The sequence below is a fragment of the Anabrus simplex genome, chromosome 2 (genome assembly GCF_040414725.1).
Source record: "Anabrus simplex isolate iqAnaSimp1 chromosome 2, ASM4041472v1, whole genome shotgun sequence".
In the NCBI taxonomy this organism is placed as follows: domain Eukaryota; kingdom Metazoa; phylum Arthropoda; class Insecta; order Orthoptera; family Tettigoniidae; genus Anabrus; species Anabrus simplex.
In genome coordinates, this window is record NC_090266.1 from 975,659,865 (window position 1) to 975,686,960 (window position 27,096).

General features: G+C 40.9%; 1 protein-coding gene across 3 annotated transcripts in view; it reads right to left on the reverse strand.

The window, feature by feature from the left end:
• Positions 1 to 27,096, reverse strand: part of Iml1 (GATOR complex protein Iml1) — a 724,094-nt gene that overhangs the window by 134,566 nt on the left and 562,432 nt on the right. For all 3 annotated transcript variants that reach the window (XM_067141784.2, XM_067141783.2, XM_067141785.2), the window contains 2 exons: positions 23,715 to 23,788; positions 12,750 to 12,896 (listed from right to left, as the gene is read on the reverse strand). In XM_067141784.2, the coding sequence (XP_066997885.1) occupies positions 12,750 to 12,896; positions 23,715 to 23,788 (221 nt within the window). The remainder of the gene's footprint in view (positions 1 to 12,749; positions 12,897 to 23,714; positions 23,789 to 27,096) is intronic.

The window sequence follows — 27,096 nt, forward strand, 5'->3', positions numbered from 1 at the left end:
AAACAATTGATAGCGAATCTGCCACCTGGGCAACAGACTTAAATGGAGATGATTGATTCAGACAGACAGACAGACAGACAGACAGACAGACAGACAGACAGACAGACAGACAGACAGACAGACAGACAGACAGACAGACAGACAGACAGACAGACAGACAGACAGACAGACAGACAGACAGACAGAAAAAATTGAAATGAACCTACCAGGTGTATGCAAAAGTCTTTTCCAGTTTCACTAAGAGATGGTGCCAGCGAACAGTCTGCAGTGTATGAACTTAACTCATACGTCAGTTTGTTCGTCTGACATTAACCTACCAACACACATAAGTTGAGTTCGCCAAATACTAGTGTCTGTGTTGTATCGTTCAGTTACCATGTTAACATTTGTGCCTGAAAAAGAACATTTGTGGCACGCATTGCTTTTCTTCATTGAATCAAAAGAAAAAAGGCTATGGAAAGTCATTGTCTACTGGTAGAAACATATGGTGAACACGCTCCATCAATTAGAACATGTGAGACATGGTTTCGACAATTTAAACATGGTGATTTCAATGCTCTGGTAGACCACAAAAGTGTGAAAGCGAGCAACTGCAGGTGTTCCAGGATAATGACCCAACTCAAACTCAACAGCAATTGGCACAAGCATTAAACTTGCAAGTAATCACCTTCATTTTCCATATCAAAATTTAATCACTAAGTTTTACAATATTTAAAATTCTTCCACCGTTTTGATACTTTTTTTGCCTTTTGGCAAATTTTTTATTTGTCAACAGTACATGTTTCGTTCCTTATTTAGGAACATCCTCAGCTGTTATTGTAGCTTAGGTGAATTGCTAAGATTTTAAACACGTTAATTTGCAGGTACATTGATTCACTTAAAAACTACTAAAAATACCAATTAAATTAAATGATATTAAAAACAATGTGGGGGTTAGTGTGTTAATGATATGAGAACGGATGATTACGTAGTTGGTCAGCTTAAAAACTATGTCTATTCATTTGAATAGTTGTTAAAAATTTCAATTTTGTTATATTAAAATGTCTGTTTGTGGTTAAAAGTTTTAAAAAATGTTTGACTTCGTAACACTGTTCAAATTATTGAATGTTTTTCTACCAGGAGCATGTCAACGCTGAGAGACATAAAAAATTTTCCGCGACGGGCCAACACATGAGTTCAACCAGACATCAATTCACAACCATAGAGCAGGATTTAACTATATTGCATGAAATAAACAAAGGAGCTCTCCTTAATACATTAGAAAATCTATACATTTATTTAGAACAAAAAAGCAATCAGGACAATAACCTAAATGAAACTATTGACATTAGAAACCCTATATTTGAAGGGACACCATCAAGTCTTGAAATTTTAGGGAAAAAACGCAATACAAATAGTAAAAGGATAAATAAGACCGAAACTCCGCCATTTTGTACATCCCCTCTCCCTAGCCCTTTTAAAGTTGATGCCGTGACAGTAACCGACACGCCCCCTCCCCTCTCCGCAACCTTGCCTCCCCGTAAGGAGGAGCATACAACGGAACGCACACACCATTACTATACAAGACGCAAAGCAGCAACAAACATCCCTCCAGGGTCACAGTAGAATTGGAGTCTAACAATAGCAAGGTAAAGAACTCTTTTATACATTTAGCTATTACATAAAGACACATGTTTTTTAAACAAATTCCCATTTCCTTATTTTATTTCATTTCGGAAATTGAAACGAAGCTCCCTTCACAAAAATTGATCACCAATCAGCTTCAAAGTTCCACATTAGACTCAATCAAAGGCACCATAAGCAAACTCATAATATACAACAACTTACCTGGAAGGAACAGAAGATAAAACATTCAATAATTTGAACAGTGTTACGAAGTCAAACATTTTTTAAAACTTTTAACCGCAAACAGACATTTTAATGTAACAAAATTGAAATTTTTAACAACTAATCAAATGAATAGACATAGTTTTTAAGCTGACCAACTATGTAATCATCCGTTCTCATATCATTAACACACTAACCCCCACATTGTTTTCAATATCATTTAATTTAATTGGTATTTTTAGTAGTTTTTAAGTGAATCAATGTACCTGCAAATTAACGTGTTTAAAATCTTAGCAATTCACCTAAGCTACAATAACAGCTGAGGATGTTCCTAAATAAGGAACGAAACATGTACTGTTGACAAATAAAAAATTTGCCAAAAGGCAAAAAAAGTATCAAAATGGTGGAAGAATTTTAAATATTGTAAAACTTAGCATTAAACTTGTCAAAAGAAACAATCAGCAGACGTTTATGAGCAATGGGGAAGATCAGTAAACTCGATAAATGTGTCCCACATGATGTGAATGAACGGCAAATGGAAAATCGTAAGGTCAACTGTGAAATGCTGCTTCAACGCCACAAAAGAAAATCATTTCTGTATTGAACAGTGACGAGTGACAAAAATGGATTTATTCTGAAAACCTGAAGCGGAGAAAATCGTGGCTGTCACCTGGCGAAGCCGGTCCTTCAGCATCCAAGGCCATATCGCTTCAGCAAGAAGACCATGCTTTGTGTCTGGCGGGACCAGAGCGGTATTGTGTATTATGAACTCTTGAAGCCCGGTGAAACCGTAAATGCACAACGCTATCACCAACAAATGATTAATTTAAATCACGCATTGATCGAAAGACAACCGGAATGGGCCGAAAGACATGGCAAAGTGATTTTGTTACACAACAATGCGCTGTCTCTCACAGCAAAACCAGTGAAAGACACCTTGAAATTGCTTGGATGGGACATCCTTCCGCACCCACAGTACTCCTCGACCTGGCGCTATCTATCACCTCTTCGCATCACTGGGGCATGCGCTCACAGAGCAGCACTTCAGCAATTTCGAGGAAGTTGGAAAATGGCTCAACGAATGGTTTGCTACAAAAGACCAGCAGTTTTCCTGGCATGATATTCATAACTTACCTGAAAGATGGGTGAAGTGTGTAGAAGCGATGGCCAATATTTCGAAGAAACAAAAAATGAATTTCCCCTGAAAATTATGTGTTTTCTTTGCCACAAAAACCGGCAAAAACTTATGCATACACCTGGCATTTTCAACCTTTGTATACCTTATTGAAGATAAATATGAAGTATGAAGCCAAGATATGAAGTATACAGAAAGAAAAAAAATTAGTCTATACAGTTTTGATACTCTTCTTCTTTTATGAACATTCCCCAAGTCAAGGCCTGGAAATTTACAAAAAACTTACCAATAATTTTGCTAGTTGCTTAACGTCCCGCCGACACAGATAGGTCTTATGGCGACGATGGGACAGGAAAGGCCTAGGAATGGGAAGGAAGCAGCCGTGGCCTTAATTAAGGTACATCCCCAGCATTTGCCTGGTGTGAAAACAGGAAACCACAGAAAACCATCTTCAGGACTGCCGACAGTGGGATTCGAACCCACTATCTCCTGGATGCGAGCTTACAGCTGCGCGCTCCTAACCGCACGGCCAAATCGCCAGGTTTACCAATAATCAAGCACTACTAAAATAATTAACATTATCTGTTTCAACATTCCATCAATTGCTACAGATTTTATGAGATGCCAGGATGTCAGAATTTTCGTCCCCGAGTTCTTCTATGTGTCATAAGCTAATGACATGGAGTTATTACACTTAACATCCTCCAATATCACCAGATGTTGGTTGATATCTAGCTGGATATCTTGAGACCAGGACAATGACTAACGGGCTGTGACAAAACAAAAAGCATTAAAGATTTGTCCTTCATGCATAAATGTAGATTAAAGTGTTGTTTGACCTCTTTCAAAGGAGGGCTTAGTAATGGACTGGCTCCATGTTAACAACATTACTACCCCATGACATGTTCAAATTTCAATTGGCGATACAAGGTCAAATCAATAAAATTTCTGGAATGATCTCATAAACAGTTCATTGTGTAACTTAGACATTGTAGGTTCCCATCACCATCCACGTAAAGTACCGCAGTCCCCTTTTGAGGCTAGACATTGATTACAGCGGTGTTGCCACAATCAAAAGCATTCCTCACCCCATGTTCAAAAACGACTGCTAGTCAACTGAATTTCCTCCAACACTCAAATCTTTGCCACTTCATCTGTATTTTCAGTTTTGGGAATAGGAAGTAAGCTGCAGAGTGCAAATTCAGGCAGATAGGGAGAATGTGGAATGAAGGTTAAGTTGTTCTTGGCCAAAAACCGTTGAGTCAGAAGACCAGTTGTGCAGGTACATTGCCATGGTAAATGAGCCATGCGTTGTTTCACCACTTATTAGGACATTTCCATTTCAATATTCACAGAGAAAACAGAGGTGTAGTGCCACTCCCAATGCACAGAAGAACAGGAACAAGCTGTTTTTCAGCACAATGAATTGTCATAATACAGTGGTACTGCTTTTGGCAGGTAACAATGGTAACAATGGTAACAATGTGGGAAGTGCAGCCCGGGAATTAAATAGCCCTTAATTTCCTCATGTACAAAGGGCACTAGGTAAGTTTTGCAATGTGAGTGAATGCTTTAGACTTTTTCAAAATAATTTCCACCACACTCAATACACTTCTCCATACGTCGAAACCAGTCACGGAACCAACTCTGCCACTTTGCTTCGGTTACATTTTCACACTCTTGATCCCATGCTGCCAGAAGCTCCTCATTGGATGCAACGCCACCCTTTCAGCTTCACTTCTGGGAAGAGTGCGAAGTCACATGGGGCAAGATCAGGACTTTATGGAGGGTGATCAAGCACAGTCAACCCTGATCTGGCAAGAAAATCCATTCTTACATTAGCACGATGTGCTGGAGCATTGTCGTGCGTGATGCTTGAGCCAAGTGTTGAGCCGTGACCTCGGACGGAGCTGCTTGAGAGCCTGGATGACCTGAGGCAGACAAGTCTCACTGTACCACTTCGCAGTAACTGTCCTTTGTGTTTCTAGCAAAACCCGAGTCAGGATGCCCCGTTTAGTGAAGAATACTGCAATCATCTTTTTCTTCACTGACCTTGACTTTTGCACAGTCACAGGAGTACCCTCATCTTCAAACAGCCACACCTTGTTCTGGGATTTTGTTGGAACATCGTAATAATAAAGCCAAGTTTCGCCACCTGTAACGATGCTACTGAAGTTACACGAAGTCCCATTTTGAAACTGTTTTAGCATTTTTCAGCACCATTTCACTCGATGTGCCCTTTGTTCCTCTGAAAGTGAATGGTGCACCCAAAGGGAACAAACCTTTCTAACATGGAGAAGGTCATGTAGAACTGAATGAATAGCTGGTGCAGGGATGTGGAGGGTCTCTTCTACCTGCCGATATGTCAACCACCTCTTTTGCTGCAATATTTTCCTCACAGCTTCAATGTTTTCCTCAGTCACTGATTCAGATAGTCGCCCAGAATGAGGATTGTCTTCAACCCCAAAATTTCCCCTCTGGAACTCTTTGTACCAGCGGAAAATTGTTGTCTGATGTAGACAGACTTCCCCCAGCACAGGAGTCATTTCCTCCAGGCAGCACTAGTAAACAGTTATTCCACGAACAAAATTGTAGCAGATAATTGCGCGATATTCACATTTAGACCACACGTACATCTTAACTTGCTTACAATCCCACTGCTTGGTAACAACTGGTGTGAATGTCACGCCTTGCTGTCTTCTAGCCCAGTTTTCTTCCCTCTTTTCATCCCTCACCATAACAGGGGTGTCCAGCCAACCATTCTTACGTATTGCAAAACTTTCCTAGTGCCCTTTGTACATGACATGATGTACAAAACTTTTCCATGTCCAGGTCAGCTATATCTTTACAGTCAATGAAATAGACTATTAAATAATATGACAATATTCTTGATATTGTGTGCTTCAGTGATATGTTTGTAAAATCACTTTAATGGAAAGACACAAATAAGTAAAAAAATACAGCCATGACACTAACCTGTCATTGCAAATACTGGAAAGAACAAACAAGTGCCAAATCAAGTCAAATACATACAGACAGGACAGGACAAACATAATGGCAGGAAGAGGAAGAAATAGAAAAAGTAGACAAGGACAAACATGAAAATGCAACAGGACAAGGACATCTCACACAGGTGTAGTGCCAGTCCCAATGCACAGAAGAATAGGAACAAGCTGGTTTTCAAAACAATGAATTGTCATAACACAGTGGCTCATGTTATGCTTGTCTCCCCTTTCTGTTCCTCCCTCTTTCCACACTTACCTGCCATTATGTTTGTCCTATTATGTGTTCCTTCTCTTGTTCCTATTTCCGTATAATATGATGTAATGTGTCTCAATGTGTTTATCCAATTATCTATGTTCCTGTATAATATGACATAACCTGTCAATGTGTTTATCCAATTATCCATGTTCCTACATTTCTGTGTATGATTTGATCTGTCACTTATTTACGCATTTCCATTACCTATATTGACTTGTTGGGATCCTTTGCTCCTTTTGTGTTTGTGTTCCTGCTCTTTTACCACCTGTATTCATCTTTTCTTTTTTTCCTATGTCCATGTGGCTTTTTTCCCACAGTACCCACATCAAGACAGAACATACATCAAGATCACCCCCCTCAATGAGTGTTGAAGGCTGTCCTCCTGATGAAACTGGGAAACAGAAATGAGCTTGTCAGAGGCTGAGAAGAAAGGGGATGCAGAAGAACTGGGATTGATTAAGAGAGAGACTATTTGAAGGCAGTAATAAATGAAGATGTAGACCTCATTTACCCTTTTTTCTCACATTTGTCCTTGTCCCTTTTCCATTCCTCCCTGTTTTGACAGTGACCTGTCACTGTAAGTAGTGTAGGTAACAAAAGAAAAAGAAAAAAAAAAAAAAAAAAAAAAAAGTAGTAAACTCATGTCCTTGTTCTGAGGTGGTGCAGCTATTTTCAGACACACCCCAAAGAGGTGAGCTGCACATACCATTTTAACCATGTACTAGTCCTCTTGCCATTCTTGAATCTCTGGTAGTACCCGGAATCGAACCCAGGCCTCCGAGGACAGCAGCTAGTAACACTAACCGTTATACAATGGCGGTGGACATTATAAGTAGGTAATGGAAAGGAACAAACAAGTGCAATTCAAGTTATATAAAAAAGAAAGAAACAATGAAAGGAACACATAACAGCAAAATCATTGTTCATTGTTCCTGACCTTTCATTGTGTTCATCCGGTTGTATGCTTATATTCATATTTCTACACTTCTCTATGTAACTTTATTAATTCAATATTAGTTGTATGGATGGTTCATGTTTGTGGGTTACTGTAGTCACGTCCTAGTTCGTGAACCATGGGCAACGGCTGAGTGGCCTAGTAAGTGGTCCTGAGAGTCGGGATACCACTTGCTATGGAATGGGAGTGGGCATCTCGGACATATTCTGAGTCCTAGCCCTCCTTGTGCTATACAATTCACCGGTGGTCCATAACCCGTTAGAGGAGAGATCCTCACTTGGACTATGTGCAAGTAGGGTAGCATCCTGCTTCATGAATTTACCAAGCTGAGAACATTATAAGCAAGCCTCGGACCTATGGGAGTAATGGAGTCCCACTCCCATTTGACAGGCGAGGGAGGGACTCCTTGGAAACAACTTGGCGAACGAAATGGAATTCGATGGACAGCTATCAATATTAATGGGGCTTATGGAAGAAAGAAGGTAGAACTGGCTGAGTCAGCAAAGAGGATGCATCTGGATGTGCTAGGAGTAAGTGATCTTCGGGTAAGGGGAGATAAGGAGGAAGAGATAGGAGATTATAAAGTGTACTTGACGGGTGTTAGAAAGGGAAGGGCAGAGTCTGGGGTAGGGCTCTTTATCAGGAATACCATTGCACGCAACATAGTTTCTGTTAGGCACGTAAGTGAGCGAATGATGTGGGTAGATTTGTCAGTGGGAGGAATTAGGACAAGAATTGTGTCCGTGTATTCACCATGTGAGGGTGCAGATGAGGATGAAGTTGACAAGTTTTATGAAGCATTGAGTGACATTGTGGTCAGGGTCAACAGCAAGGATAGAATAGTGCTAATGGGCGATTTCAATGCGAGAGTTGGGAATAGAACTGAAGGATACAAAAGGGTGATTGGTAAATGTGGGGAAGATATGGAAGCTAATGGTAATGGCAAGCGTTTGATGGACTTCTGTGCTAGTATGGGTTTAGCTGTTACGAATACATTCTTCAAGCATAAGGCTATTCACCGCTACACATGGGAGGCTAGGGGTAGCAGATCCATAATACACTATATCTTAACAGACTTCGAATTCAGGAAATCTGTTAGGAATGTACGAGTTTTTTGCGGACTTTTCGATGATACAGACCACTATCTGATCTGTAGTGAACTAAGTATCTATAGGCCTAGGGTAGAGAAAGTGAAATCTGTCTGCAAACGAATAAGGGTAGAAAATCTCCAGGACGAGGAAATTAGACAGAAGTACATGGATATGATTAGTGAGAAGTTTCGAACAGTAGACAGTAAGCAGGTTCAGGATATAGAAAGTAAATGGGTGGCATACAGGGATGCTGTAGTAGAAACAGCAAGGGAGTGCCTAGGAACAACTGTGTGTAAAGGCGAACTTCTTGGTGGAATGATGAAGTGAGAGCAGCCTGTAAACGTAAAAAGAAGGCTTATCAGAAATGGCTCCAAACAAGGGCTGAGGCAGACCGGAATTTGTACGTAGATGAAAGAAACAGAGCGAAACAAATAGTTGTTGAATCCAAAAAGAAGTCATGGGAAGATTTTGGTAATAACCTGGAAAGGCTAGGTCAAGCAGCAGGGAAACCTTTCTGGACAGTAATAAAGAATCTTAGGAAGGGAGGGAAAAAGGAAATGAACAGTGTTTTGAGTAATTCAGGTGAACTCATAATAGATCCCAGGGAATCACTGGAGAGGTGGAGGGAATATTTTGAACATCTTCTCAATGTAAAAAGAAATCATCCTGGTAAAAAAAGGCAGCAGGAATAGATGAAATTAGACCTGAAATGGTGAAGTATAGTGGGAAGGCAGGGATGGAGTGTTGGTAAGGTACCTTCAGATTGGACAAAAGCAGTAATTGCACCTATCTATACCAGGCAGAGTATTCACTGGCATCTTGGAAGGGAGGGTGCAATCAGTCGTTGAGAGGAAGTTGGATGAAAACCAGTGTGGTTTCAGACCACAGAGAGGCTGTCACGATCAGATTTTCAGTATGAGCCAGGTAATTGAAAAATGCTACGAGAGGAATAGGCAGTTGTGTTTATGTTTCGTAGATCTAGAGAAAGCATATGACAGGGTACCGAGGGAAAAGATGTTCACTATACTGGGGGACTATGGAATTAAAGGTAGATTATTAAAAGCAATCAAAGGCATTTATGTTGACAATTGGGCTTCAGTGAGAATTGAAGGTAGAATGAGTTCTTGGTTCAGGGTACTTACAGGGGTTAGACAAGGCTGTAATCTTTAACCTTTGCTGTTCGTAGTTTACATGGATCATCTGCTGAAAGGTATAGCATGGCAGGGAGGGATTCACTTAGGTGGAAATGTAGTAAGCAGTTGGGCCTAGGCTGACGACGTGGTCTTAATGGCAGACTGTGATGAAAGCCTGCAGTCTAATATCTTGGAACTTGAAAATAGGTGCAATGAGTATATGAAAATTAGCCTCTCAAAGACAAAATTGATGTCAGTAGGTAAGAAATTCAACAGAATTGAATGTCAGATTGGTGATACAAAGCTAGAACAGGTCAATAATTTCAAGTATTTAGGTTGTGTGTTCTCCCAGGATGGTAATATAGGAAGTGAGATTGAAACAAGGTGTAGTAAAGCTAATGCAGTGAGCTCGCAGTTGCGATCAGCAGTATTTTGTAAGAAGGAAGTCAGCTCCCAGACGAAACTCTCTTTACATCGGTCTGTTTTCATACCAATTTTGTTTTACGGGAGCAAACACTGGGTGGACTCAGGATATCTTATTCATAAGTTAGAAGTAACAGACATGAAAGTAGCAAGAATGATTGCTGGTACAAACAGGTGGGAACAATGGCAGGAGGGTACTCGGAATGAGGAGATATAGGCTAATTTAGGAATGAACTCGATGGATGAAGCTGTACGCATAAACCGGCTTCGGTGGTGGGGTCATGTGAGGCGAATGGAGGAGGATAGTTTACCTAGGAGAATAATGGACTCTGCTATGGAGGGCAAGAGAAGTAGAGGGAGACCAAGATGATGATGATGGTTAGACTCGGTTTCTAACGATTAAAGGATAAGAGGTATAGAACTAAATGAGGCCACAACACTAGTTGCAAATCGAGGATTGTGGCAACGTTTAGTAAATTCTCACAGGCTTGCACACTGAACGCTGAAAGGCATAACAATCTATAATGATAATGTATGTATGTATGTAGTTGTATGGGTAACTCTGTACTTGTGTGACAATTTTCAAGTCAAGCAGGGCACCTGTTTGTTTGTCCAATCCTTGTCTAGTTTCTCTATGGGGTCGGGTATGAGTTGAGATGAATCCGTCGTGATGGGTTTTTATGACTGGATGGCCTTAATGACGTCAACCTGATCAGAGGAGTTAATGAGATGAAATGAATGACGTGATATATGATAGTAGGAAGGGAGAGGGTGAAACCCAGTACTGGCACATAGCTTACTCCTCTCGAATAGCAGTAAGGGGCCTGCTCGAGGCATAACCTCCCCATCCGATGGACGAATCACCATGAACAGTATCACATGCCCTTACTCCATATGAGCACTGCGGAGAGGTTTGGAATTTAATCCAGGCTTTTGGCACGCAATCTAGTGATTAGAAATTGTATATCACCACCTCCCCTACCCTGCCGGCCAACATTCTGATAGTGAATTCTTTTTGACCAACGGGACTTGAACTGGCTAACCATGGTGTCAGACCGTTTAGACTTCAACGCCTTAACGATCATGGCCACCAGGTGGACTGTCAAGCAGAACAACTCCAGAATTAAAAATTGATCTGCCTCTACAAGGAAGGTGCTGTTGTCTTAGTGGAGTCATTGTCAAGGATAAGACTTTTGATAGGCTCAAATTAACCCATTTAATGGCAAACCTGTATATATACGTTTTGGTGCAGTGTTTTCTTCACCGATTTCATAAATGAAAGGGATATAGTGTCATGCTTTGAAATTCTGTGGAAATGCTCAAAGATGTTCTGTACAGCAAATATACCACTCCATTTTGCGTGTTTTGAAAACAATCTGATGTTATTTCAGCTTCGTTGGAGTGGAAACATCTTTCCCGCTAACGTGTAGCCACCATGGCACCTTGAAGTATACATTTATCTCTTGTTGATGAAGAAATTGAGGGGCTGCCTGGCCGAGGCGGTAAAGGCGTGCTCGGTTCGCCCAGAAGGACATGGATTCTAATCCCCGCCAGGAAGTCGTAAAATTTAAGAAACGAGATTTCCACTTCCGGAGGTGCGTATCACCCTGCGGTTCACTCATCCTACACCAAAAATGAGTACCAGGTTAATTCCTGGGGGCAAAGGTGGCCGGGCATAGAGCTAACCACTCTACCCCATCACGTGCCGAGGTTAACAATTGTGGAAGCCTTTACCTTCCACTCCTCCAACGGCCTTCATGGCCTGTACAGAGGTGACTTTGCTTTACTTTGCTTTCATGAAGAAATTGAATGTTTCCTCATAAATAATGATTTTGCTATTTACTTTACATCGCACCGACACAGATAGGATTTATGGCAACGATGGGATAGGAAAGGCCTAGGAATGGGAAGGAAGCGGCCGTGGCCTCAATTAAGGTAAAGCCCCAGCATTTGCCTGATGTGAAAATGGGAAACCACAGAAAACCATCTTCAGGGCTGCCGACAGTGGGGTCCGAGTCCGAATCAGCTATCTTCCGATTACTTGATACTGGCCCCACTTAAGCAACTGCGGCTATCGAGCTCGGTAATAGTGATTTTGGAGAGCTATATTTTGATAATGAAGATGGAGAATATAATTATAGGGGACGATATTGAACTAGAAGAAAGTGCGAGACAAAGTAGTAATGATGAATCTCATGCGGAATTGTCACCCCCTCCTCAGATAAATTCTTTTTTTCCCCCAAATGTTAAGGATTTTGATAATACCAGTTCTTGGATCAACAATTTTTTATTATACTTCGGTAATAATATCATTGAGCGGAGTAGCCGTGCATGTTAACATGCTACGGCTATGGAGCCAAGCTCTGCATTCGGCAGGCGAGTGGGTTCGAACCCCGCTGTCAGCTGTCCTGAAAATGTTTCTTTCTTTTGGGGTTTTCCTTTTGCACTCTCAAGCACATGCCGGGACAGTTCCTATTTTTAAGCCACAGCCGATTCCTTCCACTTCCTTACCCAGTTTCATTCACCATCCATTTCATATTCATTATCTTCTGAACTGAGATTTGCACCAGGACAGGCACCCGGCCATAAAATATGCTGTAAAATATAATCTCACTTCATCCCCGACCCTGTATTGGGCCGCGGGGCTACTGGGACCATATACATTCCATTAATATTATCAGTAAAAAATTTATCTGTAAAGGTGCGTATTCCTTTAAAAAAAAAAAAAGGCCCAGAGGGTTCGCCAGGTCATCAAAACTCGGCGGTGAAAAGGTTAACAACCTTGTCATGATTTAACAGCCATGTTTAATGAAATGTCTGTTTGTTAAGTCTATCTGGAGGACTGCAATAATCAACTGTTGTATCAAAACTGCACATAAAGCATAAATACCTGTTGGAGGAAAGGAAGAAAATAGCACCCTTACCTATCTTCCAGCATTTCTTGATGCTGAGAAGAATCATTCAGTTGCTGATCAGAAGGAGAAGCCTGTTGGCTTGCTTCACTGGCTGGAGAGACACGACCACTACCACCTCCTTCTGCCTTTACACGTTCCATTACTTTGGATCCAGACCTGTAGGTTGTGAATATATAATTACTTAAGATAAACATTCAAAATGCCATTTACATGCTGAAATCAACCAAAATGTTTCTAATGCTGTTTCTCTGTTGAAAAAACAAAAAATAAATCACTCTATGTCCTCAAAAACTAACACAAAAATGAGTGCCAAGAATTAACATTTTCCATTTTGTTTTACATAGCACCAATTCAGAGAGGTCTTATGACAACGAAGGGACAGGACTGGAAAGGAAGCAACAATGCCATTAATTAAGGTACAGAGCTAACATTTGCAGTGGGATTCAAAACCGCTATCTCCCCGAATGCAAGCTCACAGCTATGTTATGCGATACGCGTAGTCAATTTGCTTGGTAATTTAATTATTCTGTTGTAACTAATTATACAATAAATTTCTGCTTTGAAATCACATAGCAGAACTTTGAAGAGGTAGTAAGCTTTACATGCATTCCATTAATTATCAAATTAACATAACAATAAATTTGTTTATCAGTATATAAATTATGTTGTGATTTACAAATGGATACACTAATTCAGCCTTTCCGGTTTTGATAAAACTTGGTATGTGGCCTTGTTTACGGTTCAGGGCATAACTGAATCTTAACCCTGATAATGTTATTTACATTTAACGCTGGAACAAACTGTTAAAAATGAAAATCCACAAGCCTGTTTCTAGTCATTCGACCGGTTCAGGAATGGAATGAATGAAGCCCCATCTAGTGGTGAGGTTATGAATTATGCTGGCTGCTGAAGCCTGCTGCGTTCCTCTGGGGCAATGATTAATGAGTGGCAGATGAAATTAAATGATACTGGAGAGAGTTGCTGGAATCAAAGATGACAAGGAAAACTGGAGTACCCGGAGAAAAACCTGTCCCACTTCCACCTTCTCCTGCACAAATTTCACATGGAGTGACTGGGATTTGAACCACAGAACCCTGCAGTCTGAGCCTGGCATGCATTATTAAAGTAATATCTGCACACTCAAATTTATGATTCTGATTCCAATCCTTTAATGCATGAGACAGCAGAAGACCAAATACAATAATTTGTCACATCAGAAAGGAACTAGTCATTTGTATTTATATTGGAGATATGGTCCAGGTCATTGGCTGAATGGTGAGAGTACTGGACTTCTGTTCAATGGGCCCAGATGGGTCGGGGATTTCAGCAATATTTGGTTAATTCCTCTAGCTCGGGAGCTGGGTGTTTGTAATCATCTTAATACACATCTTCATTTACTTGCAAAACATCACAGGGCTCAATCCACATTAGTGCCATACCCGCATAATTGATAAAAAATGACCGGGAAAGGAAGAAGAAAATGTATGGTGTCATACAATACCGATTTCAAGCCATTTGGATTACATAAAACGACACTCTCACAAAACTGGTTACGGACAAACTTCTTCCAGTATACAAAGGACAATGTAGGTCTCTTCAAGCACTACTCCAGGTCTGTTGGGTTGGCCCTGTGCCAGGTTAGGAGTACATGTGCCTTAGTTTACCTCTGCCCACATGCCCGTACTGCATGGCCAACTGGCTTGGTTCTGAAGTGAACTAGTCCCCAGTCAAGTATATAGTCTCATGACAGACAAGAGCATTATATCACAAATGTCACAGTTTGATTCTGTGTGATAGAGAGTTACTTCTAAGAACTGCAGCTGCACCTAATGGCTGATACGCATCTGCTGTACATGTGGGCAGTGGTCAAACAAAGGCACAATACACTTGTAACCTGGCAAAGGCAAACCCAATGGACAACAGTGCAGGATCATTAGGATGGTCTAGAGATTGGTTTTAATGTGAAAACACAATTTGTATTTTGTTGGGGAGAATATGACTGCTCAACAGTACGTCTGCAAGGCACTCAATCACAATGCACTTTTCCTCTTTCTAACAATTTGCTTTGTGGCGCTCTGACACAGATAGGTCTTATGGTGACGATGGGATAGGAAAGGGCTAGGAGTGGGAAGGAAGTGGCCATGGCCTTAATTAATGTACAGCCCTAGCATTTGCCTGGTATGAAAATGGAAAACAACAGCTGCCAAGAGTGGTGTTCAAACACACAGTTATATTTCATACATCTAAAGAAGACATATGACAGAGTTCCGAGGAAAAAGATGTTAACCGTAATAAGGGATTACGGGATTAAGTGTAGATTATTAAAAGAAATCAAAGGGATTTATGTTGACAATTGGCCTGCATTGAGAATTGATGGTTGAATGAGTTCTTGGTTCAAGATATTTATAGAGGTTAGACAACTTAGTTGTTCATAGTATCCATGGGTCATGTCTGACTCATTGGCTGAATGGTCAGCATTGAAACCTTCGGCTCAGAGGGTCCCAGGTTCCGATTCCCAGCAGGGTCGGGGATTTTAATAATGTTTGATTAATTCTTCTGGCTTGGGGACTGGGTGTTTGTGTTCGTCCCAACACTTTCATCTTCATATTCAGACAACGCACTACACTACCAACCATCACAGAAACATACAATAGTGATTACATCCCTCCATATAGGGCTGGCATAAGGAAAGGCATCTGGCAGTAAAACAGAGCCAAATCCACCTGTGTGACGCAGTTTGCACCCGCGACCTCACAGATATGGGAAAAGTTGTAGAAGTTTACATGGATCTCATACTGGATCATCATAGATACTAACATAGTTGGGGATGTATGTGATTTGTTGCAACTGTTCAGGAGAAGTTTAAGGGAGCAGAGGTTCTGATCAGTGGGATATTGTGTTGGATGGACACTGACTGGAAGGAGATGAGATATTTAAATCAGGCTATGGAGATGTTATGTGGGAAACTGGAAGTGAGATTTCTAGATCCTAATGAGTGGGTATGAGATGGGGAACAACGCTCAGGTGCCTTCACTTGAACTGCAATTGTACGTAAAAGGTAGGGGCTTTGTGTAGAAAAGTTATAAGGAGAAACTTTCAGAAAAATGGGGCAGACTGGAAAGTGGTGCTGACAGTGTTATAAAGAAAGAAATAGAATTAGGGTAATTTTTTTTTTTTTTTTTGCTATTTGTTTTACGTCGCACTGACACAGATAGGTTTTATGGCGACGATGGGATAGGAAAGGTCCAGGAATTGGAAGGAAGCAGCCGAGACCTTAATTAAGGTACAGACCCAGCATTTGCCTGGTGTGAAAATGGTAAAACACAGAAAACCATCTTCAGGGCTGCCGACAGTGGGGTTCGAACCCACTATCTCCCAGATGCAAGCTAACAGCTGCGCGCCCCTAACCACACGGCCAACTCTCCTAGTATGGTAATTTAATAGATATATACATAGAATGGTTTTTAAGTTTTGGCAACCATGCTCCACTGCAGCCATGCAATGGTGCCAGGCTCAATCATTCTTACCAAAGGTCGCCCTTTCCCTTTCCACGTCCATTCACAGTGACCAGGTGAAGATGAGCAATTATGAGCAATTGTGAGCAAGCGCTTGTGAGAAACAATTGCCATGTTTTCCCTGTATGAACAGAGAAGCTGGTTAAAAATTCAGTGTGCTAGAGGTCGCACGGCATGAGTATCGCCAAGGACTGCGAGAGGCGTGCGGTGCAGCTGCGTTACCCTACAAAACGGTAGCAAGGTAGGTTGTAGCTTTCCGACAAGGACACCAACGTGTGTTGGACATGCCTCGATCTGGTCACCCACCAGTAAGTGCTGAACATGTACAGATTGTGTCCACATTAGTAACGATTCATGAATTAGTGCGAGGTTCAGGACTGACACATTTGACTGTGCTTAACATCCTTAAGGACTGCCTGAGTTAACAGACATGCAGAAAAGGCTTCTCGTACGTATCTGCAGCGCTATGAGTGTGAAGAAGTGGACTTCTTAAGGCGTGTCATTGCCATTGATGAGACCTGGGCTAAATCTTATGAACAACAGCAGAAACACCAATGGAACGAATAGCGTCCACACAGGTCACCACGAAAACAAACAGTTCGGCAGACCCCCTTCAACGTGAAGGCAATGCTGATTCTTGCCTACGACTGGGACAGTGTGATCTTGGGGCATACCGTTCCCCCATGGCAGACCGTTAATGCGTCATAATACTGTTTATTTTTGCATAAACAATCTACAAGTAGCTCTGACAAGAAAGCGGTGACACTTCGGGGTTAACCCACACATCGTTCTGCATGAGAATGCTACGGCACACTCAGCAGGAGTTGTGTCTGAAATATTCAATTGCTGGGGCTGGTAGGTGCTCTGTCAACCCCTATACTCTCCATACTTTTCATCCCTGAGATGAAGAAGCCACTATGCGGGAAGAGCTTCCACACAACTGAAGTCATTTTACAGGTCACCGACTGCTCTCTTCGCACCGTCGACAGACTGGGCAGTGCCAACAGGATCCAATGGCTTACGCATCGCTGGGAACACGTACGCAACACTAGTGAATATATCGAAGACCTATGAAACTTAGAACCATGTAGGCATGCTATGTATCAATCAATAAAATAGTTGCCAAAACATAACAACCAACCCTTGTATATACCAGCTATGAGTCATGGCTGGAGAGTGATATTATGGATGTGGAAATTTTCCCACAGAACTGGAGTGTTTATAATTGAGACAGGATAGGAACAGTAGGTGGTTGGGGAGGCAAGTGTTTAGACTGGGGAAGGAAAAATTTGTTAGCTACGAAAAAGTTAAGGATGAAAAACTTGAAGTTCAGGCAAATTATACTTTTGGGGTGTACAGAGCTGGAAGGGTGGCTCTGATTCTGATGCAGAATAATTATAATTTGATAAGAAAGAAATGTTGTTGTAGGTGGTGATCTCAATTTACCAAATATTAGCTGGAAAGGTGAGAGGCAAATGACAGAAAGCATGACCAACAAATAAAAACAAGAATAATAGTTAACACCACCTTTCCATTACTTATCTTTCCTATATTTAGGAAATAAACATTACAACAGGCGAAACATGTCCCATCTTACAACGCCTGTTGTAATGTTTATTTCCTAAATATAGGAAAGATGACCAACAAATGGTAAATTAGTTAATCCAGGAAAGACAGCAGAATCAAAAGTGATCGAGGCAGCTACAGGTAAAAATATTCTAGACATGGTACTTATAACCAGATGAGCTCTACAGAGACAATAGGGAATTTCTTTTTATTACTTGTTTTATGTCAGACTGACGCAGATAGGTCTTATGGCGGCGATGGGATAGGAAAGGGCTAAGAGCGGGAAGGAAGCAACCATAGCCTTAATTACGGTACAGCCCCAGTATTTGCCTGGCGTGAAAATGGGAAACAACAGAAGACCATCTTCGGGGTTCCTGACAGTGGGGATTGAATGTACTATCTCCTGAATGCAAGCTGGCAGCTACGTGATCCAAACCATGCAGCCATTCGCTCTGTACATATACAGAAATTGAAGTGATAGATGAAATAAGTGATCATGAAGCTGTTTTTGTCAAAGTTAAAAATAAATGCGACAGGAAGGAATGATGTTTTTTGACACAGATAGGTCTTAGGGTGACGATGTGATAGGTTTTTTTCTTTTCTGCTAGTTGCTTTACGTTGCACCAACACACATAGGTCTTATGGCGACGATGGGACAGGAAAGGCCTAGGAATGGGAAGGAAGCAGCCGTGGTCTTAATTAAAGTGTGAAAATGGGAAACAATGGAAAACCATCTTCAGGGCTGCCAACAGTGGGGTTCGAACCCACTATCTCCCGGATGCGAGCTCACAGCTGCGCGCCCCTAACTGCATGGCCAACTTGCCCAGTAAGGAAAAATGTTAAAGTAGGACTGCTAAGCAATGCCATATACACTGGCTGACAATAAAATGTTAAGCACACAGAAGGAGTGCTTGAAAGTGAATGAAACTACATATGCTGAAAGACTATGTGCCTTTATTGAACTGATTATAATATGGGATGAAAGAGACAAGGCTGTTGGCAGTTACAGGTGGAATGTTTGCACCAGGTCAGTAGGGTGTCGCACACCCCTGGATACAGTGCATGCCCTTATGTGGATTGGAATGGTGTCAAACAGCCTTTGGACCCTCACCTCTGGCAAGTTCGTCTGCAGTTGTAGCAGCTGTCCCTCCAGATCCTGCAGGCTGGTACTGGGACAGAGTCCCCTTCCACTGTCATCCCACACGTTTTCAATGATGGAGAGGTCCAGGGATCTTGCTGGCCACAGGAGGACCTCAACATGCTCTAGGCAGTCTATAGACATATGTGCTGTGTGTCGATTGCATTATCTTGTTGGAATACTGTCCCAGAGTGCTGTGCCATAAGGGGTAGGATGTGTAGACGCAGAATGTCTGTGATGTAGCGCTGTACCGTCAAAGTCTGCTGAAGCACTATTAGAGGTGACCTGAACGCATATCCTATGGCTCACCACACCACGATGCCAAGGATTACGCTTGTGTGTCTTTCCACAATATGGGCAGGATCTGCACTCTGCCCTCGATGCCGCCAAACCCGCACACGATGGTCATGGGAGGTTATGGGGAAGCGGTACTCATCACTGAACATGATGCAATGCCACTCGTCCTTTGTCCATGCCTCCCGGGCAAGGGACCACTCCAAACGCAGGCGTTGGTGTTCTGGTGTCAATGGCAACCGACGCACTGGGGCAGGAGAACCCCAATCCGGTGGATGCGAGTTGTCGAGACACTGTGCAGGACCTCACAGCATGTTGTAGAGTCTCCAGTACATGTTTGCGGATGGCGGGTCCCGAAGTTATGGGATCCCACAGTGCTTGGCGCACCATATGACGGTCCTCCCTCAGGGTAGTGTTCCTTGGTCGACCTGAACCTGCACGATGTGATTGGGTGCCCTCATGTACCCACTGAGTCCAACAACAGGCCACTGTGGCATCTGAATGGCCCACATGCCTGGCAAGTGCACAATATGACCAACCAGCCCCATGCAGTTCCACAATGCAGCCTCTGTCAAATGCTATCAACTGGTGGATAGGCTGTCTAACACGTCTGCGAGGCATCGCAGGTGCTTCGTACTGTACGTGGTCCTCTCTGCACATCTTGCTTAACTGTCTGACTCACAGCGGTTGACTGGTAACAACTTATCAACAACAGGACAGTGCCATCACGAATGCACTCTGGTGGGTGTTCTACACATTACAGATTCTTGTAAATCTAATCATTTACTTACACATCAATGGTATGCATATATACAAAAATGGGATAATATTGGACCACTCCTTCTGGGTGCTTAAGTTTTTTGTCATCAGGCAGTGTAGTTGATGAGAGAGGAATGGGGAAGTTTTTAACAGTAATTATGATCAGTGTAAAATGGTAAATACAAATGGCAACAGCCTATGGGATGGGTTTAAAGCAATTATTGAGGAATGTATATACGTACCTTCAAACGTGGTAAGGAACGGGAAAGACCTACTATATTTACTGAGACCCAGGAGGAGGTGCAGGTAATACTCGGAGTCAACTCAAGTTCTAAGCTTAGGCCAAACTTAGAATAATTAGAAACGCAATTTGGTTTTGTAAAGTATTAATTTATGGTTTAAATGGGACCGTTGGAACTGCAAAAGTAACCGAGTGCAAAATTATTTTATGTGTTAAATAAATTTATCTCCATCGAAGAAATTATTTAGGACTGGACAAAATTATTCTTACTATTATTAATATTTAGGCCTATGAAGAAAATGAACCCTAAAGAAGAAGTTGTTCTTTTTATGTAACTTGAAGAAATTATATGTTAGGAAAATGTGAACTATTAATTATGAAGAATGTGAAAGTTGATTTGGAGGAATGCTTGTTTTAGAATTTTTTTTTTGTAATATTGTTTAATTGTTTTAAAATTGAAAGCAACTTTTGAGGCAGCTTGTATGGGCACGTGTAAATTTCATATTGGGAAATTGCTATGTTTCGTAAATCCAACTTTCTAGAACTTGCCCATATAAGGAAGTGGATTTTTACTGGTCGGAATAACGATCTTTTTAATTGGGGAAGAAAAGAGAGTTTGAATTAATGCGAGAAAAAGTAAAGTGAAGGAACGAGGCTAGCGGAAAAAGGAACAAACATTGAGAACTATTGGAACTTCTTCAGGTTCATTTTGGTTCCCTTTTTTAATTGGGATTACTCCTTTGCACCACAACAAGATTCAATTTACCTCCAGATACATTCTACAGCTCTGACACCTTTTAACCTCCGCTCTGGACTTTTTGAACAAAATTCCCTCTGTGCAATGTTGATCCACATCTTCTAGAACCTAATGGAAACTCTGGACTTCGTTTATGTCTGATTCAACCAATTTCAATGTGCAACTCCATCAACTAGAGCTGTTTATTCTATTTGAGATAATAGTTGATACTACTGTTTTTTAAAGATTTTATTGTCACTTTTGAAATAATTTTGTCGCATACTACTGTTCTCATTTATATGTATATAATTTTCACCCCATTTTTAGGCCATCACTTCATATTTCATTTTACTGCATTAATCTGTTTTAGCAATATAATTTACACTTGTCTTGGCTTGGCTGATGATGGTTCTTAACAGAACCGAAACTAGTACCTAATAATATTGCAATGTTATTGTAAACATTGCAGGATTGATATGTATTGAGAAGGTGGAAATAATTTTTTGTATTTACTTTAAGTGTAATCTCAACTCAATACAGAACCAATTATGAAGTTTATAACCTTAAATGATACTCACAGGTTGTAAATAAAGGTTACAGATCTCTTCATATGCTTATGAGGGTATTTAAGGGTTTTATAAGGATGTAAAGGAGAGGTCTCTGGTAAGACCCCAATTAGAGCATGGTTCTTGTGTATGGGACCCACACCAGGATTACTTGATAAGAGAAGACCTGGAAAAGATCCAAAAGAAAGCAACACAATTTGTTCTGGGCGATTTATGACAAAACAATAGTGTTACAAAAATGTTACAAATTTTGGGCTAGGATGAGTTGGGAGTAAGGAGACGAGCTGCTTGACTAAGCAGTATGTTACAAGCTATAAATCTCATCGTTGGGTCTGTACGGGGCAATGTATATCTTTCTAAAAGAATGTTTATTTGAGAGTCAACCATTAAAAGAAGCTACAAGACCACAACAAATGTCACTACGATCTTGAGAAGTCCCCTCTTCAAACCCACACAGTGACATGTGATAAGATTTTACATAATTTTAATCACCATCAAGCAACATTCAGACAACCGATCATACAATATCTCACGAAAACGCTACCCAATTTTATTCCCGACTGACACTCAAGTCCATGAAGATTCCAGTGAGAGAGCATGCACATTGGATATTACAGACTAAATAACCCAACTATAATCTATTAGTTTCATGGTCCGTATTGATAGTTCAAGTATGAAGGATGAGTTCTCCATCTAATCAATACTTTATTTTACACAAGAGCTAATTTTCTGATAATCTTCTCCAGGGCAATACTGAATAGAAGATGAGATACTAGGAATATATTATTATATTTATATTTTGTAGGTCACCCATGATTCATGATTTACATGGTTCATTTACTGAAAAACACAACATTACAGGGTTGGATTTAGCCAGTTTGGCTTATGCTAGTGACCTGGTCGCAATGGTAGATGGTTTCAAAAATTTGCAGTTTATGTATAGGATATTGAAGGGAGTGCAGCATGAATCATATCTAAATCAGCATTTCAAAACTAAAAGACAATTCCTTTGACTTGCCAGAAACCAATAACACACAGTTGTCATATTTAAACATCCTAAGAAGACACCAACCTCGGCAGGAATAGAACCTGATAGGTATCTTAGGAACAGAAGGACAAAGACTAGTTGACTCCCCCACTGAGGTCTGATGTGATAATTTAGAGACATAAATCAAATAAAGGCATAGTAAAACAAATACAGTACATTTGCACTTACAATCAACAATGTTTTGATTAAATGAGTAATTCTGCCTATCAAAATATTCATTCAGAGGGTGACATGACATTAGTATAAAGCAGAGAAAGTTTGGTGGACTTGGTGTATCTTAAGCAGGAAGTAACAGGCCCAAATGTTTACAGGATGATAACTAGTATGGACAGGTGAGGAATATTGTTATATGGTGTATGAAAGGAAAGGATTAAATAATAAATGAGGAATGAATACATAATATATATATATGTTCAGGGTACAGGATTTATGTCAAGTATATATTTGCCAAACATGGAATTCAGTTTCTGCATGTGCTTTCAGAAGATTCAGATAGGTCACATGGTATTTAGAAGAAGTTTTTAAGTGCAAGAAAAGAAGACAAAAGAAGTTTGTATGAATTACCTGATCTTGTGGAAACCAGTGTGGTATCTTACAGAAAATGGTACCGGGTTCAAGATATACAAACACTTAAAATTCAGGTTTATGGCATGGTCACCTGTTGGGCACCGTAGCTCTTGGTGATAGAGAACTTACTGAGGCAGTAGTTGTAGATGGTGTGAATTTCAGAGGTTGAGAAACTCTATCCAGCCCAAGAAACAAGGTTATAAGGAGACCATATATGCCACGAGTAGAACGGTCTGGGTGAAGAGGAGATACTTTGATGGGTGGTAGGTTTTATGTGGACTGCACTGTCCATAGAGGTAGAGGTTGTCTGCGGATGTTGGGAGATCAGTCAGGAGAAATGGATCCTCCCCGTGGAGCTGAAGCAGCTGAGGATGGATTCAAGGTGGACAAGGTTCCTGTTGCCTATGAACCTCCTACAAGCTAGCAGAAGACTTATGTCTACTACAATACTCCCTCATCACTATCACCAGTAAGGAAATGAGCAACCCAGCAATTGCATTTGCATGCAGTATTTGGCAACAAGAAAAAGGTAATGATAACAAACCTTGGACGTGGTTTCTCGAGAACACGATTACTTCCTAAGCGTTCTCTGAAGGGGGAATTGCCAACCACACTTGTCTGCAAGAAAATTACAAAATATATATAACTCAGCCACAGCATGTGTGCTACTATGAATGCAGAACCCAAAAAACTCTGTAGTTGTGGTACATAACCAGCGAGGTATATCAGCACCCTCCTTCGTTTTACAATATTATAAGAAAAAAAAATGGGAACATAAAAAAAATAATCTTTCAGACTTCAAAGTCATTTTCTATTATTACAAAGTTAGTGAACAGATTTAATCCCTTTTTTACTGAAATAAATAGGAATATCTGAGATGAGTTTTTCACTGTAATGACTTTATCTGCATTCATAGTAACTTCAGAAGATTTCACTACCTTTCCTAGAAGGAAAAGTCTACTCATAATACATTCAATTCAAAATGCCATAAAATAATACAAACAGACAAAAATACCTAATCCGAGCAAGTACAGTTCCTCAAAGAAAAATGAGCACATGGCATTGTAAAAGTTCCTTGCAGGTACAATTTTCTCCAGGAACAATAGAATAGATAAATGTTTATTATGGGTATCCACAGGGTTTAAATCTACATGGGAGATGAATTACATTCGATAAGATTTAAAATAAAGTCTGGTAAAATACACAGTTCAAAAAAAGTAGGGGAACATGTTTTTGAACGTATGCCATGCTCCATAAAACAATACCTCACACCCAGGTATATTACCAACTAAACATTTGTTCTTTACCGTTGAAGTATACAAAAGAACATTCATGGATTCACGTTCATTTTCAGAACACTAACGTACATGTTCAAATGGGAGCAAAAAAAGTGATAACAGTCCTCCAGGGTGGATTTTTATCACAGTTGGAGAGCTTCAGTATGGTGTATGTCCTCCACAAGCATTTATCACAGCTTGGTACCTACGTGGCATGCTCCGTGTAAGTCGACGGAGGTCACATTCCGGTATCAGGTCCCATTCTACAATGAGAGCCTGTTCGAAGTCTTGGAGAGTCTGAGGTGGAACAGGATGCCCACAAACACTTCTGTCAAGCCTATCCCCACACATGCTCCATGGGATTAAGGTCGGGACTCACTACCGGCCATTCCATCTCTTGAATGTCCAGTTCTTGCAAGACATCTCTGATGATGCACGCTACGAGCCCTGGCATTGTCGTGCACGAGTACGAATTCAGGGCCAACACCGTATGCAGCAACCAACATATGCTGTAGCAGTATCTGCTCGATGTACCCCGCAGCGGTAAGATTACCACGGATGACGACAAGATCGGTATGGCCATCAATACTATACCCCATACCATCACAGAACCTTGTCCGAAAAGGTTGTCTTCCTGGACATTTGGCACGTACTACTCACCACGGCGTCACCATACACGTTGACGTCCATCACGCTGTGTCAGGAGAAATCTGGACTCGTCTGTGAACAACACAGATCTCAATTGGCGAAGTTGCCAGTTGGCGTGGGTACGGGCAAACAGAAGGCGAGCTGCGCGATGTTGCTGCATTAAACCGAGCACTCGAACAGGATGTCTGAGTCATAAGGACACTTCTCTTAAGCTGTTCCTTACTGTCTGGTCAGACACTGTGACTCCAATTACGCTCCTGCGGTCTTGATGCAGTTCTCTGCCAGTTGCTGAACGATGCCGCAACGCACAGATGGTCAGATATCGGTCATCCTGTGGGGTTGTCATGTGTCCATGACCTTGTTCAACTCTCCTTGTGAACTGGCTTGTCTCACTGTAGTGATTCCACAAGTGGTGAATAACTGATGGAGAGACATTGAGACCCACAGCAACACGACGAAAAGTCCATCCTTCCTGGATCAAAGTGACTTCCCTTGTGACTTGAACCTCGTTAAGATGTCTCATGGGATGTGCTGGCTGATGTAGAACGTGCTCAAATGACCACAGTTGTCTGTGTACCTCACAACGACACACGGACGCACTACAATTCACTTTGTTTTGAGGGGTCACCTGACAGTTTAATGCATTGCTACGCCTACAGATGGAGTATAACTTCAATTTGACATACCCTGAGTAGCTAAGGTCTCAAGGTACGACCATTGGAACCCCATCTACCAAATTAACGTTCACATACCAGATGCTACAAAACATGTTCTCCTAATATTTTTGAACTGTGTATTAAATATCTATTAACTTGACCATGATGACCACAAATGGTCCATATCAACTTAATTACTACAGTTAATTGTGTCCAAGTTCCGCCTTGTCAATACAATTCAGAATGTATTATTATTTAAACTAAACAAAAAAAACACACACACCTAAAAGTACATGTTTCGAGAAAACCAAACTCTCTTCTTCAGCTTGTTGGTAAAATCACTTGTATCAAAGACCTTATCTATAATGAACTATGTGCAGACAGATTGCGGACAAGATGATAATATAACAATATTCAAAAATTCAAACATGAAAATCTTGCATACTATATCCCAATTCTATGAAAAAACTGCATATCAAAGACCTTATTTATAATGAACCAGGTGCCGACAGATTGCGGACAAGATGAAAATACAACAATACAACAATATTAAAAATTCAAACATGAAAATCTTTCATCTTATGCCCCAAATCTATGAAATGTCTGTATGTGATATATTAAAATACAGCTAGTTGACTGTTGATCCATTGTATTTAAATGTTGCATTATTAATGGTCTTTCATAGTCCCACAGTTTGGTGTTGAGATCGTCTGCTCATCATTACAATATTTTAATGGAGAGTAAATCTGTTAATATGTAGATCAAGCCTGCCAGGTTAAACTGGACTTTATCATTTGTCTGTAAGAAAACAGAAAAGAACTAAAATGTAATGGTACTAAAAGCAAACATGACGGGCTGAGAATCCAACGTTGAAATAGAAAGTAACATAAGATGCAGAGGTCATATGGGTGTTTGGACACTATGGGCTCAATCATCGAACTGGCTAGCTAATGAGTTGAATGACTGGAGGGGAGGGGGTGGGGGGCTGAAGGGGTGAAGTGGGAGGAGTCTGTAGCATAGGAGGGGAGTTGTTGTTACCCTTTCCCTTTCTTTCTCTTTCTAGAATATTGGATTGCAAGTTTAAATAACTGATTATCATCTCCCATGTGTTCATTCAAACTATTTTCGTTGTCAAGTTTCTGTAATTTGTAAATTTCTAATTTCTTGAGAATGTTCATCTGTTTACCCTTAATTAAAGGGTGTAGCAAAACCATGTCATTTTCTATCTCCGTGAACTGGTGATTATTATCATGCATATGTTCACACATGGCAGAGTATCTAGTGTACTTTCTTGCGTTGACACACTCTTTATTGCGTACTGCTACACTTCTTTTTTATTAACCTT